At 35.1% G+C, this 17,260-nt stretch overlaps 1 protein-coding gene across 1 annotated transcript in view; it reads left to right on the forward strand.

The window, feature by feature from the left end:
• The first annotated feature begins 3,297 nt into the window (after positions 1-3,297).
• LOC129975418 (uncharacterized PE-PGRS family protein PE_PGRS54-like) overlaps positions 3,298-17,260 on the forward strand; it is a 31,379-nt gene continuing 17,416 nt past the window's right edge. The window contains exons 1-13 of the mRNA XM_056088481.1: positions 3,298-3,415; positions 4,927-5,925; positions 7,808-8,176; positions 8,399-8,509; positions 10,300-10,518; positions 10,561-10,668; positions 11,173-11,238; positions 13,034-13,252; positions 13,295-13,402; positions 13,907-13,972; positions 15,765-15,983; positions 16,026-16,133; positions 16,275-16,340. Coding sequence (XP_055944456.1) covers positions 3,298-3,415; positions 4,927-5,925; positions 7,808-8,176; positions 8,399-8,509; positions 10,300-10,518; positions 10,561-10,668; positions 11,173-11,238; positions 13,034-13,252; positions 13,295-13,402; positions 13,907-13,972; positions 15,765-15,983; positions 16,026-16,133; positions 16,275-16,340 — 2,776 coding nt within the window. The remainder of the gene's footprint in view (positions 3,416-4,926; positions 5,926-7,807; positions 8,177-8,398; positions 8,510-10,299; positions 10,519-10,560; positions 10,669-11,172; positions 11,239-13,033; positions 13,253-13,294; positions 13,403-13,906; positions 13,973-15,764; positions 15,984-16,025; positions 16,134-16,274; positions 16,341-17,260) is intronic.

Raw genomic sequence — 17,260 nt, forward strand, 5'->3', positions numbered from 1 at the left:
CTTACGTTTGGAAGTAATGGGAGGTTTATTTTAGTTATTACCATCTAAAGAAACTCACACTCTAAACGTTCGTTAATCCTTCACGTTTATTAACTTTCCAAGTTGTGTCAGTCGACGTCAAAATTGATACTCTCAGGGCGGATAATCGAAGTGTAGAAGTTCGAGTACGAAGTTGAACAAGATTTGGGTTAAATATTAAGAACCATTAAACTAGAACTTTTAAAACATGCATTTAAATATTTTAAAAAATCAGAGAAAGTGCATTAGTTTCTACACTTATTAATAAATACTAAATTTTTAAGACATTAATAAATGTGCGTTTTCCATGTGAATAAAAAATGTCACTGCCGGAAATTTGTTTAATCCAGTTTCTACAAACAGAACCAGAAAAGTCAAAGGTAAATGAGCTTTAATTAAAATAGCAACCATATTTCAATATTATACAGAGGTTCTAAATTTCAACGAAATTTTGAATTTACTAGGGAATTATATTAATGCATGAATAATCGTGAGGGTATTAATATGACTGCGAATAAAAATAATATTTTACAGTGAATCGGAAATATTTCCTTTCCTATTCTAAAGGAAAATGAAATTAAGAAATAATTGTGAAAACTTTATGTAGAGCTATAAAATTCTATAAAGGAAAATAAATTAAAAAGACAGCGATACGGCTCCAAATAGCGAATGAAATAAAGATACTTATTAGTAGTTTTAGGTTTCGCACTTTTGTTTGCGTATTATGTCAGGAATGCAATACTAATAAAATTTGAATGTATAAATATATATTACTAATTAAATGAAATTTCAGTAATTCATACAATTTTTGACCAGCATATATAATTTACTAAGATTACATTTTGAAATACTCGTTCGTATTTTACGATTTGAACGGAACTAAGTTTTAAGGAAACATATTTACAGTATAGTAAAAAAAATTTAATTCTGAAGAAGATGTCTTCTATTTCATGCATCGATATTAAATTCGATAATATTCAGAGAAAATATCTTTGGGATAACTTATAAATGATATATAGACCCTTTGATTATGATAGATTCTAAATTATTGCTTTATTAAAATAATTAGGAAACCAATAATATTTCCGGGATTATTATTTATAATATATATATGTAATATTTTTCGAATCCTGTCGGCTTTTTAATATGTAATATTATTTGTTGTGAAGCATGATGCAGTTTGAAGACAGTGAAGAGATTCCTTTTACATTTTAAAATTCTTTTTAATATCCATCGGGAAAGCATAATTATTTACAAGCAGAGACGTGGACAAGACGTCCGCCGCAGCGCAGTGCAAAAGCCGAAGTGGGGAAGAAGGGCCGAAATAAATTATCCCTCGCCTTATATAACCTTAGATTTTGACAGGGAAAATATTTCTTCACAGTGCCAATATGTTAATAAGATTCTGATAGGGATTTCTGACGTATGTCAATCACGTGTAAGGGAAACACAGGGATCTTTTAAGAAAGAATGTGCTTACTGGACATTTTTTACCCCTTCACGCCGAGCGTGTGAAAATATCGGCGTTTAGCTGACTAAGAAATTTTATAAAGCTTATCTTGAATTAATTAAGCAGAGAAAGTGGAATTGTATCACGAAATAAGAGAATATTTTTAGAATGAAGTTATTATGAGCTAAATTAAGATAAAATCTTAGAAATTAATTAAATTGAAATTAAGAGTTTAAAATATCATTACATTTTTCCCCCCACTGCAAGTTGTGAAAATATGTCGGGCCCTTGACACACAGTCTTATCCTACAGTGGTGGTCAAGTAAGAAAAATTAAAATTTAAAAGCATATTATAACTGATACCAAAGTTTCCCTTACCTTCACATTATATAAACATTAATTCAGAAATCCCATTCATCATTTTACATTAGAAGTATAAAAAGAATTATATTTGTGAAAATAGTATATAAGATCTTAATAATCATCAGCAATAAAAAAAATATTGAAATTTAAATGATTTAGTGCACAAATATGTTCTTGTTATTATTTTGTAGTTCACTTAATTTGGTGAAAATAATCTAACAGACTTGCTTATATTATTCTTAAATGTTAGGAAATCTGACTCAACAAATATATTAAATTAGAAATAAATTATTAAATATAATATAAATCTTGTTATGATTTCACCCAATTGAAATATCAGTATAGTTATGATTCTAAGTAAATATTTTAGCTGGATATAAAAACACAACATTCAAAACTTCAGGTAAAAAACTTGGATATGAAAATAATGCAAAATTGAAATATTTCATAGTAAACACTTGGAACTGAAACCATAAATATAAAATTCAAAAATAAGTAATGAAATTCTTGGAAATGACAATAATACTTATAAAATTGAATGGTTTCATATAAAAGTTTTGGAAATGTAAATAAATGTAAGATTCATATATTTCAAATAAATCATTTGGAAATGACAATAATAATAAATGTGAAATTCAAAGAGTTCAAACAAAACACTTGTGAATGAATCTAACAAAAACACAAGACTCAAAATACTCTTATAGTATTTGGAAAAGAAAAAAAAATATGCAATATAAAAAAATATTTGTATTTTGTAAAAAACAAGTATTTGGACACAGTGATAACAGACGGCAGCTCAATAACTGTCAGAGGTGCAACATTTCCCCTGAGGTATTCACTACATTTGTCTAATTATCATGTGCCATTAATTATTAAGTATATAAGAATCTTGGTTTGTTATTTTTTTCGTTCACAAGGTTTGCATACATAATTTTTAAAAACCTTTGAGTTAGATAAATTTAATTAAATTGGGGAAATCATTTTTTCTTAGTTATTAATAGTAAGCATATAAATTTCAAATTCAACATATTATAATATTATGAATAAATTTTGGATAATAGATATGAAAAAAATTTAAAAAACACAATATTTTAAACTATAACTCATGATATTTTGAATAATAACATAAAAAGATTACTTGCAATTGTATTATAATAGAAAATGCAATTTAAAATCAGATCAAAAGTACAGAATATAATTTTGAATTTCATTCGTTGTGTCAGTTGATGGATGATTTTTTTCTTTAAACACTGATCACTTTTTGAAGAATAATCACTTTTTTTTTTTTTTAATTAATCACAAAATGCAATTTTGAGCACTGGAACTGGAGACTGAAGACTACGGCAGATGACTATTATTTTAGTGATGACGTAAAACACAAGTGATATTTTGAAAATCTGGTTGATTCAATTTAGCACTGGAGACCACTGGCGAGTATTATATTGTGGTGATGATATAAAATGGAAATGACGTCAAGAGCGGGATTATTCAGCACAAGTAAGGAGCAAGAAAATTTTTATGATGACAAGGAGACCCACATCCTTGAAGATATAAGGAGCACGCACATGACGATATGGAGCAATAGTACAAGGGTATCTATTGAATAGCAGAGCAGGAACGTCGGATGAGATCTCAGGTTATGGAATGCAGGAGATATTGCATCGGTTGACATGGAAAGACGCAGCGAAGCCATGCCACGGGAGACTGTAGACGGCTGGCCGGAACGAAGAGCGTCGGCGAAGAGCTATTGCACTATTCATTTTCCTTTCACGCGGATTTAATTTTAATTCTTTCAGTTCATTTGGCAATTTTTCACAGGCAACTATCCTTGTCGACTTTTTTAATATGTAATATTTTTCGAATCCTGTCGGCTTTTTAATATGTAATATTATTTGTTGTGAAGCATGATGCAGTTTGAAGACAGTGAAGAGATTCCTTTTACATTTTAAAATTCTTTTTAATATCCATCGGGAAAGCATAATTATTTACAAGCAGAGACGTGGACAAGACGTCCGCCGCAGCGCAGTGCAAAAGCCGAAGTGGGGAAGAAGGGCCGAAATAAATTATCCCTCGCCTTATATAACCTTAGATTTTGACAGGGAAAATATTTCTTCACAGTGCCAATATGTTAATAAGATTCTGATAGGGATTTCTGACGTATGTCAATCACGTGTAAGGGAAACACAGGGATCTTTTAAGAAAGAATGTGCTTACTGGACATTTTTTACCCCTTCACGCCGAGCGTGTGAAAATATCGGCGTTTAGCTGACTAAGAAATTTTATAAAGCTTATCTTGAATTAATTAAGCAGAGAAAGTGGAATTGTATCACGAAATAAGAGAATATTTTTAGAATGAAGTTACTATGAGCTAAATTAAGATAAAATCTTAGAAATTAATTAAATTGAAATTAAGAGTTTAAAATATCATTACATATATATATATATATATATATATATATATCTTTACCGAATGCTCTTTAATGAAGGTATTTGAATAACAACTTATTTTCAAGAGGATATCTGAATTAAGTCATTCATTTTTATTCATAACTTGAGTGATAAACACTTCATATGTATTGACAAGATATTTCTACATAAAATATTCTAGAAAAGGCATTACAATATGCAAATCATGCACAATTATAAGATCTCGAAGCAAATTATTCCAGATGAATCAAAAGTCTCATACACATAAATAGCAGAAATGGTGTATATCTATTATTTCGAATAATAGGCATTTTTCACTTTAAAAACGAAAAGAAAACAAAGGTCAAATTTTCCCAATTATTCTACAGAAAGTGATTTCCGTTCAACGCTTAATGAAGCATTTGAATATGGAAAATCGGACAAGGATTTTTCATATAAAAGTACTGAAAAATATCCAACATAAATTGACGCGTTTTCTATTGTGAAAGAAAGAAATGTTTCCTTATTCAAGTCTGCGACTTCCTAGAAATATTATATGAAATTATCAATCTGAATTATTAATTCTAATTCCTAAAAATAATGAATAATATCTTTTAAATAATAAGCGCTTCTCTTTTGCATCAATTTTGAAATAGAGAATAAAAAATATATCTCAAAATTTGATAAAGGTCCAGGAGGCCAAGGACCATACGGATCTGGACAGCAAGGACCAGGAGGTGCCGGCCAACCAGGTCCTGGCAGTCAAGGACCATACGGACCAGGTGCATCTGCCGCAGCAGCAGCCGCTGTAGGATACGGACCAGGAGCTGCACAACAAGGACTTGGAAGTCAAGGACCAGGAAGTGGCGGACAGCAAGGTCCTGGTGGTCAAGGACCATATGGACCAAGTGCAGCTGCCGCAGCAGCAGCCGCTGGAGGATATGGACCAGGAGCTGGACAACAAGGCCCAGGTGGAGCAGGACAACAAGGACCCGGATCCCAAGGACCAGGAGGTGCCGGTCAACAAGGACCAGGTGGACAAGGACCATACGGACCAGGTGCATCCGCCGCAGCAGCAGCCGCTGGAGGATACGGACCAGGAGCTGGACAACAAGGACCTGGAAGTCAAGGACCTGGAAGTCAAGGACCAGGAAGTCAAGGACCAGGAAGTGGTGGACAACAAGGACCTGGTGGCCAAGGACCTTACGGACCAAGTGCAGCCGCCGCAGCTGCAGCCGCTGGAGGCTATGGACCAGGAGCTGGACAACAAGGACCTGGAAGTCAAGGACCAGGAAGTCAAGGACCAGGAAGTGGTGGACAACAAGGACCTGGTGGTCAAGGACCTTACGGACCAAGTGCAGCCGCCGCAGCAGCAGCCGCTGGAGGCTATGGACCTGGAGCTGGACAACAAGGACCTGGAAGTCAAGGACCAGGAAGTGGTGGACAACAAGGACCTGGTGGTCAAGGACCTTATGGACCAAGTGCAGCCGCCGCAGCAGCAGCCGCTGGAGGCTATGGACCTGGAGCTGGACAACAAGGACCTGGAAGTCAAGGACCAGGAAGTGGTGGACAACAAGGACCTGGTGGTCAAGGACCTTACGGACCAAGTGCAGCCGCCGCAGCAGCAGCCGCTGGAGGCTATGGACCAGGAGCAGGACAACAAGGACCAGGAAGTGGCGGACAACAAGGTGATTTATATTTCCGTTTATACTGACTTACGTTTGGAAGTAATGGGAGGTTTATTTTAGTTATTACCATCTAAAGAAACTCACACTCTAAACGTTCTTTAATCCTTCACGTTTATTAACTTTCCAAGTTGTGTCAGTCGACGTCAAAATTGATACTCTCAGGGCGGATAATCGAAGTGTAGAAGTTCGAGTACGAAGTTCAACAAGTTTTAGGTTAAATATTAAGAACCATTAAACTAGAACTTTTAAAACATGCATTCAAATATTTTAAAAAATCAGAGAAACTGCATTAGTTTCTACACTTATTAATAAATACTAAATTTTTAAGACATTAATAAATGTGCGTTTTCCATGTGAATAAAAAATATCACTGCCGGAAATTTGTTTAATCCAGTTTCTACAAACAGAACCAGAAAAGTCAAAGGTAAATGAGCTTTAATTAAAATAGCAACCATATTTCAATAATATACAGAGGTTCTAAATTTCAACGAAATTTTGAATTTACTAGGGAATTATATTAATGCATGAATAATCGTGAGGGTATTAATATGACTGCGAATAAAAATAATATTTTACAGTGAATCGGAAATATTTCCTTTCCTATTCTAAAGGAAAATAAAATTAAGAAATAATTGTGAAAACTTTATGTGGAGCTATAAAATTCTATAAAGGAAAGTAAATTAAAAAGACAGCGATACAGCTCCAAATAGCGAATGAAATACAGATACTTATTAGTAGTTTTAGGTTTCGCACTTTTGTTTGCGTATTATGTCAGGAATGCAATACTAAAAAAATTTAATGTATAAATATATATTACTAATTAAATGAAATTTCAGTAATTCATACAATTTCTGACCAGCATATATAATTTACTAAGATTACATTTCGAAATACTCGTTCGTATTTTACGATTTGAACGGAACTAAGTTTTAAGGAAACATATTTACAGTATAATAAAAAAATTTTAATTCTGAAGAAGATCTCTTCTATTTCATGCATCGATATTCAATTCGATAATATTCAGAGAAAATATCTTTGGGATAACTTATAAATGATATATAGACCCTTTGATTATGATAGACTCTAAAATATTGCTTTATTAAAATAATTAGGAAACCAATAATATTTCCGGGATTATTATTTATAATATATATATATATATATATATATATATATATATATATATATATATATATATATATATATATATATATATATATATATATATATATATATATATATATATATCTTTACCGAATGCTCTTTAATGAAGGTATTTGAATAACAACTTATTTTCAAGAGGATATCTTAATTAAGTCATTCATTTTTATTCATAACTTGAGTGATAAACACTTCATATGTATTGACAAGATATTTCTACATAAAATATTCTAGAAAAGGCATTACAATATGCAAATCATGCACAATTATAAGATCTCTAAGCAAATTATTCCAGATGAATCAAAAGTCTCATACACATAAATAGCAGAAATTGTGTATATCTATTATTTCGAATAATGAGCATTTTTCACTTTAAAAACGAAAAGAAAACAAAGTTCAAATATTCCCAATTATTATACAGTTAGTGATTTCCGTTCAACGCTTAATGAAGTATTTGAATATGGAAAATCGGACAAGGATTTTTCATATAAAAGTACTGAAAAATTTCCAACGTAAATTCACGCGTTTTCTATTGTGAAAGAAAGAAATGTTTCCATATTCAAGTCTGCGACTTCCTAGAAATATTATATGAAATTATCAATCTGAATTATTAATTCTAATTCCTAAAAATAATGAATAATAGCTTTTAAATAATAAGCACTTCTCTTTTGCATCAATTTTGAAATAGAGAATAAAAAATATATCTCAAAATTTGATAAAGGTCCAGGAGGCCAAGGACCATACGGATCTGGACAGCAAGGACCAGGAGGTGCCGGCCAACAAGGTCCTGGCAGTCAAGGACCATACGGACCAGGTGCATCTGCCGCAGCAGCAGCCGCTGTAGGATACGGACCAGGAGCTGGACAACAAGGACCTGGAAGTCAAGGACCAGGAAGTGGCGGACAGCAAGGTCCTGGTGGTCAAGGACCATATGGACCAAGTGCAGCTGCCGCAGCAGCTGCCGCTGGAGGATATGGACCAGGAGCTGGACAACAAGGCCCAGGTGGAGCCGGACAACAAGGACCCGGATCCCAAGGACCAGGAGGTGCCGGTCAACAAGGACCAGGTGGACAAGGACCATACGGACCAGGTGCATCCGCCGCAGCAGCAGCCGCTGGAGGATACGGACCAGGAGCTGGACAACTAGGACCTGGAAGTCAAGGACCAGGAAGTGGTGGACAACAAGGACCTGGTGGTCAAGGACCTTATGGACCAAGTGCAGCCGCCGCAGCAGCAGCCGCTGGAGGCTATGGACCTGGAGCTGGACAACAAGGACCTGGAAGTCAAGGACCAGGAAGTGGTGGACAACAAGGACCTGGTGGTCAAGGACTTTACGGACCAAGTGCAGCCGCCGCAGCAGCAGCCGCTGGAGGCTATGGACCAGGAGCAGGACAACAAGGACCAGGAAGTGGCGGACAACAAGGTGATTTATATTTCCGTTTATACTGACTTACGTTTGGAAGTAATGGGAGGTTTATTTTAGTTATTACCATCTAAAGAAACTCACACTCTAAACGTTCTTTAATCCTTCACGTTTATTAACTTTCCAAGTTGTGTCAGTCGACGTCAAAATTGATACTCTCAGGGCGGATAAGTGTAGAAGTTCGAGTACGAAGTTCAACAAGTTTTAGGTTAAATATTAAGAACCATTAAACTAGAACTTTTAAAACATGCATTCAAATATTTTAAAAAATCAGAGAAAGTGCATTAGTTTCTACACTTATTAATAAATACTAAATTTTTAAGACATTAATAAATGTGCGTTTTCCATGTGAATAAAAAATGTCACTGCCGGAAATTTGTTTAATCCAGTTTCTACAAACAGAACCAGAAAAGTCAAAGGTAAATGAGCTTTAATTAAAATAGCAACCATATTTCAATATTATACAGAGGTTCTAAATTTCAACGAAATTTTGAATTTACTAGGGAATTATATTAATGCATGAATAATCGTGAGGGTATTAATATGACTGCGAATAAAAATAATATTTTACAGTGAATCGGAAATATTTCCTTTCCTATTCTAAAGGAAAATGAAATTAAGAAATAATTGTGAAAACTTTATGTAGAGCTATAAAATTCTATAAAGGAAAGTAAATTAAAAAGACAGCGATACGGCTCCAAATAGTGAATGAAATAAAGATACTTATTAGTAGTTTTAGGTTTCGCACTTTTGTTTGCGTATTATGTCAGGAATGCAATACTAATAAAATTTGAATGTATAAATATATATTACTAATTAAATGAAATTTCAGTCATTCATACAATTTTTGACCAGCATATATAATTTACTAAGATTACATTTTGAAATACTCGTTCGTATTTTACGATTTGAAGGGAACTAAGTTTTAAGGAAACATATTTACAGTATAATAAAAAAATTTTAATTCTGAAGAAGATCTCTTCTATTTCAGGCATCGATATTCAATTCGATAATATTCAGAGAAAATATCTTTGGGATAACTTATAAATGATATATAGACCCTTTGATTATGATAGACTCTAAAATATTGCGTTATTAAAATAATTAGGAAACCAATAATATTTCCGGGATTATTATTTATAATATATATATATATCTTTACCGAATGCTCTTTAATGAAGGTATTTGAATAACAACTTATTTTCAAGAGGATATCTTAATTAAGTCATTCATTTTTATTCATAACTTGAGTGATAAACACTTCATATGTATTGACAAGATATTTCTACATAAAATATTCTAGAAAAGGCATTACAATATGCAAATCATGCACAATTATAAGATCTCTAAGCAAATTATTCCAGATGAATCAAAAGTCTCATACACATAAATAGCAGAAATTGTGTATATCTATTATTTCGAATAATGAGCATTTTTCACTTTAAAAACGAAAAGAAAACAAAGTTCAAATATTCCCAATTATTCTACAGTTAGTGATTTCCGTTCAACGCTTAATGAAGTATTTGAATATGGAAAATCGGACAAGGATTTTTCATATAAAAGTACTGAAAAATATCCAACATAAATTCACGCGTTTTCTATTGTGAAAGAAAGAAATGTTTCCATATTCAAGTCTGCGACTTCCTAGAAATATTATATGAAATCATCAATCTGAATTATTAATTCTAATTCCTAAAAATAATGAATAATAGCTTTTAAATAATAAGCACTTCTCTTTTGCATCAATTTTGAAATAGAGAATAAAAAATATATCTCAAAATTTGATAAAGGTCCAGGAGGCCAAGGACCATACGGATCTGGACAGCAAGGACCAGGAGGTGCCGGCCAACAAGGTCCTGGCAGTCAAGGACCATACGGACCAGGTGCATCTGCCGCAGCAGCAGCCGCTGTAGGATACGGACCAGGAGCTGGACAACAAGGACCTGGAAGTCAAGGACCAGGAAGTGGCGGACAGCAAGGTCCTGGTGGTCAAGGACCATATGGACCAAGTGCAGCTGCCGCAGCAGCAGCCGCTGGAGGATATGGACCAGGAGCTGGACAACAAGGCCCAGGTGGAGCCGGACAACAAGGACCCGGATCCCAAGGACCAGGAGGTGCCGGTCAACAAGGACCAGGTGGACAAGGACCATACGGACCAGGTGCATCCGCCGCAGCAGCAGCCGCTGGAGGATACGGACCAGGAGCTGGACAACAAGGACCTGGAAGTCAAGGACCAGGAAGTGGTGGACAACAAGGACCTTATGGACAAAGTGCAGCCGCCGCAGCAGCAGCCGCTGGAGGATATGGACCAGGGGCTGGACAACAAGGACCTGGAAGTCAAGGACCAGGAAGTGGTGGACAACAGGGACCTGGTGGTCAAGGACCTTATGGACCAAGTGCAGCCGCCGCAGCAGCAGCCACTGGAGGCTATGGACCAGGAGCTGGACAACAAGGACCTGGAAGTCAAGGACCAGGAAGTGGTGGACAACAAGGACCTGGTGGTCAAGGACCTTATGGACCAAGTGCAGCCGCCGCAGCAGCAGCCGCTGGAGGCTATGGACCTGGAGCTGGACAACAAGGACCTGGAAGTCAAGGACCAGGAAGTGGTGGACAACAAGGACCTGGTGGTCAAGGACCTTACGGACCAAGTGCAGCCGCCGCAGCAGCAGCCGCTGGAGGCTATGGACCAGGAGCAGGACAACAAGGACCAGGAAGTGGCGGACAACAAGGTGATTTATATTTCCGTTTATACTGACTTACGTTTGGAAGTAATGGGAGGTTTATTTTAGTTATTACCATCTAAAGAAACTCACACTCTAAACGTTCTTTAATCCTTCACGTTTATTAACTTTCCAAGTTGTGTCAGTCGACGTCAAAATTGATACTCTCAGGGCGGATAATCGAAGTGTAGAAGTTCGAGTACGAAGTTCAACAAGTTTTAGGTTAAATATTAAGAACCATTAAACTAGAACTTTTAAAACATGCATTCAAATATTTTAAAAAATCAGAGAAAGTGCATTAGTTTCTACACTTATTAATAAATACTAAATTTTTAAGACATTAATAAATGTGCGTTTTCCATGTGAATAAAAAATGTCACTGCCGGAAATTTGTTTAATCCAGTTTCTACAAACAGAACCAGAAAAGTCAAAGGTAAATGAGCTTTAATTAAAATAGCAACCATATTTCAATATTATACAGAGGTTCTAAATTTCAACGAAATTTTGAATTTACTAGGGAATTATATTAATGCATGAATAATCGTGAGGGTATTAATATGACTGCGAATAAAAATAATATTTTACAGTGAATCGGAAATATTTCCTTTCCTATTCTAAAGGAAAATGAAATTAAGAAATAATTGTGAAAACTTTATGTAGAGCTATAAAATTCTATAAAGGAAAGTAAATTAAAAAGACAGCGATACGGCTCCAAATAGTGAATGAAATAAAGATACTTATTAGTAGTTTTAGGTTTCGCACTTTTGTTTGCGTATTATGTCAGGAATGCAATACTAATAAAATTTGAATGTATAAATATATATTACTAATTAAATGAAATTTCAGTCATTCATACAATTTTTGACCAGCATATATAATTTACTAAGATTACATTTTGAAATACTCGTTCGTATTTTACGATTTGAAGGGAACTAAGTTTTAAGGAAACATATTTACAGTATAATAAAAAAATTTTAATTCTGAAGAAGATCTCTTCTATTTCAGGCATCGATATTCAATTCGATAATATTCAGAGAAAATATCTTTGGGATAACTTATAAATGATATATAGACCCTTTGATTATGATAGACTCTAAAATATTGCGTTATTAAAATAATTAGGAAACCAATAATATTTCCGGGATTATTATTTATAATATATATATATATCTTTACCGAATGCTCTTTAATGAAGGTATTTGAATAACAACTTATTTTCAAGAGGATATCTTAATTAAGTCATTCATTTTTATTCATAACTTGAGTGATAAACACTTCATATGTATTGACAAGATATTTCTACATAAAATATTCTAGAAAAGGCATTACAATATGCAAATCATGCACAATTATAAGATCTCTAAGCAAATTATTCCAGATGAATCAAAAGTCTCATACACATAAATAGCAGAAATTGTGTATATCTATTATTTCGAATAATGAGCATTTTTCACTTTAAAAACGAAAAGAAAACAAAGTTCAAATATTCCCAATTATTCTACAGTTAGTGATTTCCGTTCAACGCTTAATGAAGTATTTGAATATGGAAAATCGGACAAGGATTTTTCATATAAAAGTACTGAAAAATATCCAACATAAATTCACGCGTTTTCTATTGTGAAAGAAAGAAATGTTTCCATATTCAAGTCTGCGACTTCCTAGAAATATTATATGAAATCATCAATCTGAATTATTAATTCTAATTCCTAAAAATAATGAATAATAGCTTTTAAATAATAAGCACTTCTCTTTTGCATCAATTTTGAAATAGAGAATAAAAAATATATCTCAAAATTTGATAAAGGTCCAGGAGGCCAAGGACCATACGGATCTGGACAGCAAGGACCAGGAGGTGCCGGCCAACAAGGTCCTGGCAGTCAAGGACCATACGGACCAGGTGCATCTGCCGCAGCAGCAGCCGCTGTAGGATACGGACCAGGAGCTGGACAACAAGGACCTGGAAGTCAAGGACCAGGAAGTGGCGGACAGCAAGGTCCTGGTGGTCAAGGACCATATGGACCAAGTGCAGCTGCCGCAGCAGCAGCCGCTGGAGGATATGGACCAGGAGCTGGACAACAAGGCCCAGGTGGAGCCGGACAACAAGGACCCGGATCCCAAGGACCAGGAGGTGCCGGTCAACAAGGACCAGGTGGACAAGGACCATACGGACCAGGTGCATCCGCCGCAGCAGCAGCCGCTGGAGGATACGGACCAGGAGCTGGACAACAAGGACCTGGAAGTCAAGGACCAGGAAGTGGTGGACAACAAGGACCTTATGGACAAAGTGCAGCCGCCGCAGCAGCAGCCGCTGGAGGATATGGACCAGGGGCTGGACAACAAGGACCTGGAAGTCAAGGACCAGGAAGTGGTGGACAACAGGGACCTGGTGGTCAAGGACCTTATGGACCAAGTGCAGCCGCCGCAGCAGCAGCCACTGGAGGCTATGGACCAGGAGCTGGACAACAAGGACCTGGAAGTCAAGGACCAGGAAGTGGTGGACAACAAGGACCTGGTGGTCAAGGACCTTATGGACCAAGTGCAGCCGCCGCAGCAGCAGCCGCTGGAGGCTATGGACCTGGAGCTGGACAACAAGGACCTGGAAGTCAAGGACCAGGAAGTGGTGGACAACAAGGACCTGGTGGTCAAGGACCTTACGGACCAAGTGCAGCCGCCGCAGCAGCAGCCGCTGGAGGCTATGGACCAGGAGCAGGACAACAAGGACCAGGAAGTGGCGGACAACAAGGTGATTTATATTTCCGTTTATACTGACTTACGTTTGGAAGTAATGGGAGGTTTATTTTAGTTATTACCATCTAAAGAAACTCACACTCTAAACGTTCTTTAATCCTTCACGTTTATTAACTTTCCAAGTTGTGTCAGTCGACGTCAAAATTGATACTCTCAGGGCGGATAATCGAAGTGTAGAAGTTCGAGTACGAAGTTCAACAAGTTTTAGGTTAAATATTAAGAACCATTAAACTAGAACTTTTAAAACATGCATTCAAATATTTTAAAAAATCAGAGAAACTGCATTTGTTTCTACACTTATTAATAAATACTAAATTTTTAAGACATTAATAAATGTGCGTTTTCCATGTGAAAAAAAATGTCACTGCCGGAAATTTGTTTAATCCAGTTTCTACAAACAGAACCAGAAAAGTCAAAGGTAAATGAGCTTTAATTAGAATAGCAACCATATTTCAATATTATACAGAGGTTCTAAATTTCAACGAAATTTTGAATTTACTAGGGAATTATATTAATGCATGAATAATCGTGAGGGTATTAATATGACTGCGAATAAAAATAATATTTTACAGTGAATCGGAAATATTTCCTTTCCTATTCTAAAGGAAAATGAAATTAAGAAATAATTGTGAAAACTTTATGTAGAGCTATAAAATTCTATAAAGGAAAGTAAATTAAAAAGACAGCGATACGGCTCCAAATAGTGAATGAAATAAAGATACTTATTAGTAGTTTTAGGTTTCGCACTTTTGTTTGCGTATTATGTCAGGAATGCAATACTAATAAAATTTGAATGTATAAATATATATTACTAATTAAATGAAATTTCAGTCATTCATACAATTTTTGACCAGCATATATAATTTACTAAGATTACATTTTGAAATACTCGTTCGTATTTTACGATTTGAAGGGAACTAAGTTTTAAGGAAACATATTTACAGTATAATAAAAAAATTTTAATTCTGAAGAAGATCTCTTCTATTTCATGCATCGATATTCAATTCGATAATATTCAGAGAAAATATCTTTGGGATAACTTATAAATGATATATAGACCCTTTGATTATCATAGACTCTAAAATATTGCGTTATTAAAATAATTAGGAAACCAATAATATTTCCGGGATTATTATTTATAATATATATATATCTTTACCGAATGCTCTTTAATGAAGGTATTTGAATAACAACTTATTTTCAAGAGGATATCTTAATTAAGTCATTCATTTTTATTCATAACTTGAGTGATAAACACTTCATATGTATTGACAAGATATTTCTACATAAAATATTCTAGAAAAGGCATTACAATATGCAAATCATGCACAATTATAAGATCTCTAAGCAAATTATTCCAGATGAATCAAAAGTCTCATACACATAAATAGCAGAAATTGTGTATATCTATTATTTCGAATAATGAGCATTTTTCACTTTAAAAACGAAAAGAAAACAAAGTTCAAATATTCCCAATTATTCTACAGTTAGTGATTTCCGTTCAACGCTTAATGAAGTATTTGAATATGGAAAATCGGACAAGGATTTTTCATATAAAAGTACTGAAAAATATCCAACATAAATTCACGCGTTTTCTATTGTGAAAGAAAGAAATGTTTCCTTATTCAAGTCTGCGACTTCCTACAAATATTATATGAAATCATCAATCTGAATTATTAATTCTAATTCCTAAAAATAATGAATAATAGCTTTTAAATAATAAGCACTTCTCTTTTGCATCAATTTTGAAATAGAGAATAAAAAATATATCTCAAAATTTGATAAAGGTCCAGGAGGCCAAGGACCATACGGATCTGGACAGCAAGGACCAGGAGGTGCCGGCCAACAAGGTCCTGGCAGTCAAGGACCATACGGACCAGGTGCATCTGCCGCAGCAGCAGCCGCTGTAGGATACGGACCAGGAGCTGGACAACAAGGACCTGGAAGTCAAGGACCAGGAAGTGGCGGACAGCAAGGTCCTGGTGGTCAAGGACCATATGGACCAAGTGCAGCTGCCGCAGCAGCAGCCGCTGGAGGATATGGACCAGGAGCTGGACAACAAGGCCCAGGTGGAGCCGGACAACAAGGACCCGGATCCCAAGGACCAGGAGGTGCCGGTCAACAAGGACCAGGTGGACAAGGACCATACGGACCAGGTGCATCCGCCGCAGCAGCAGCCGCTGGAGGATACGGACCAGGAGCTGGACAACAAGGACCTGGAAGTCAAGGACCAGGAAGTGGTGGACAACAAGGACCTGGTGGTCAAGGACCTTACGGACCAAGTGCAGCCGCCGCAGCAGCAGCCGCTGGAGGCTATGGACCAGGAGCAGGACAACAAGGACCAGGAAGTGGCGGACAACAAGGTGATTTATATTTCCGTTTATACTGACTTACGTTTGGAAGTAATGGGAGGTTTATTTTAGTTATTACCATCTAAAGAAACTCACACTCTAAACGTTCTTTAATCCTTCACGTTTATTAACTTTCCAAGTTGTGTCAGTCGACGTCAAAATTGATACTCTCAGGGCGGATAATCGAAGTGTAGAAGTTCGAGTACGAAGTTCAACAAGTTTTAGGTTAAATATTAAGAACCATTAAACTAGAACTTTTAAAACATGCATTCAAATATTTTAAAAAATCAGAGAAACTGCATTAGTTTCTACACTTATTAATAAATACTAAATTTTTAAGACATTAATAAATGTGCGTTTTCCATGTGAATAAAAAATGTCACTGCCGGAAATTTGTTTAATCCAGTTTCTACAAACAGAACCAGAAAAGTCAAAGGTAAATGAGCTTTAATTAGAATAGCAACCATATTTCAATATTATACAGAGGTTCTAAATTTCAACGAAATTTTGAATTTACTAGGGAATTATATTAATGCATGAATAATCGTGAGGGTATTAATATGACTGCGAATAAAAATAATATTTTACAGTGAATCGGAAATATTTCCTTTCCTATTCTAAAGGAAAATGAAATTAAGAAATAATTGTGAAAACTTTATGTAGAGCTATAAAATTCTATAAAGGAAAGTAAATTAAAAAGACAGCGATACGGCTCCAAATAGTGAATGAAATAAAGATACTTATTAGTATTTTTAGGTTTCGCACTTTTGTTTGCGTATTATGTCAGGAATGCAATACTAATAAAATTTGAATGTATAAATATATATTACTAATTAAATGAAATTTCAGTCATTCATACAATTTTTGACCAGCATATATAATTTACTAAGATTACATTTTGAAATACTCGTTCGTATTTTACGATTTGAAGG

Source organism: Argiope bruennichi, chromosome 7, assembly GCF_947563725.1.
Source record: "Argiope bruennichi chromosome 7, qqArgBrue1.1, whole genome shotgun sequence".
Lineage (NCBI taxonomy): Eukaryota > Metazoa > Arthropoda > Arachnida > Araneae > Araneidae > Argiope > Argiope bruennichi.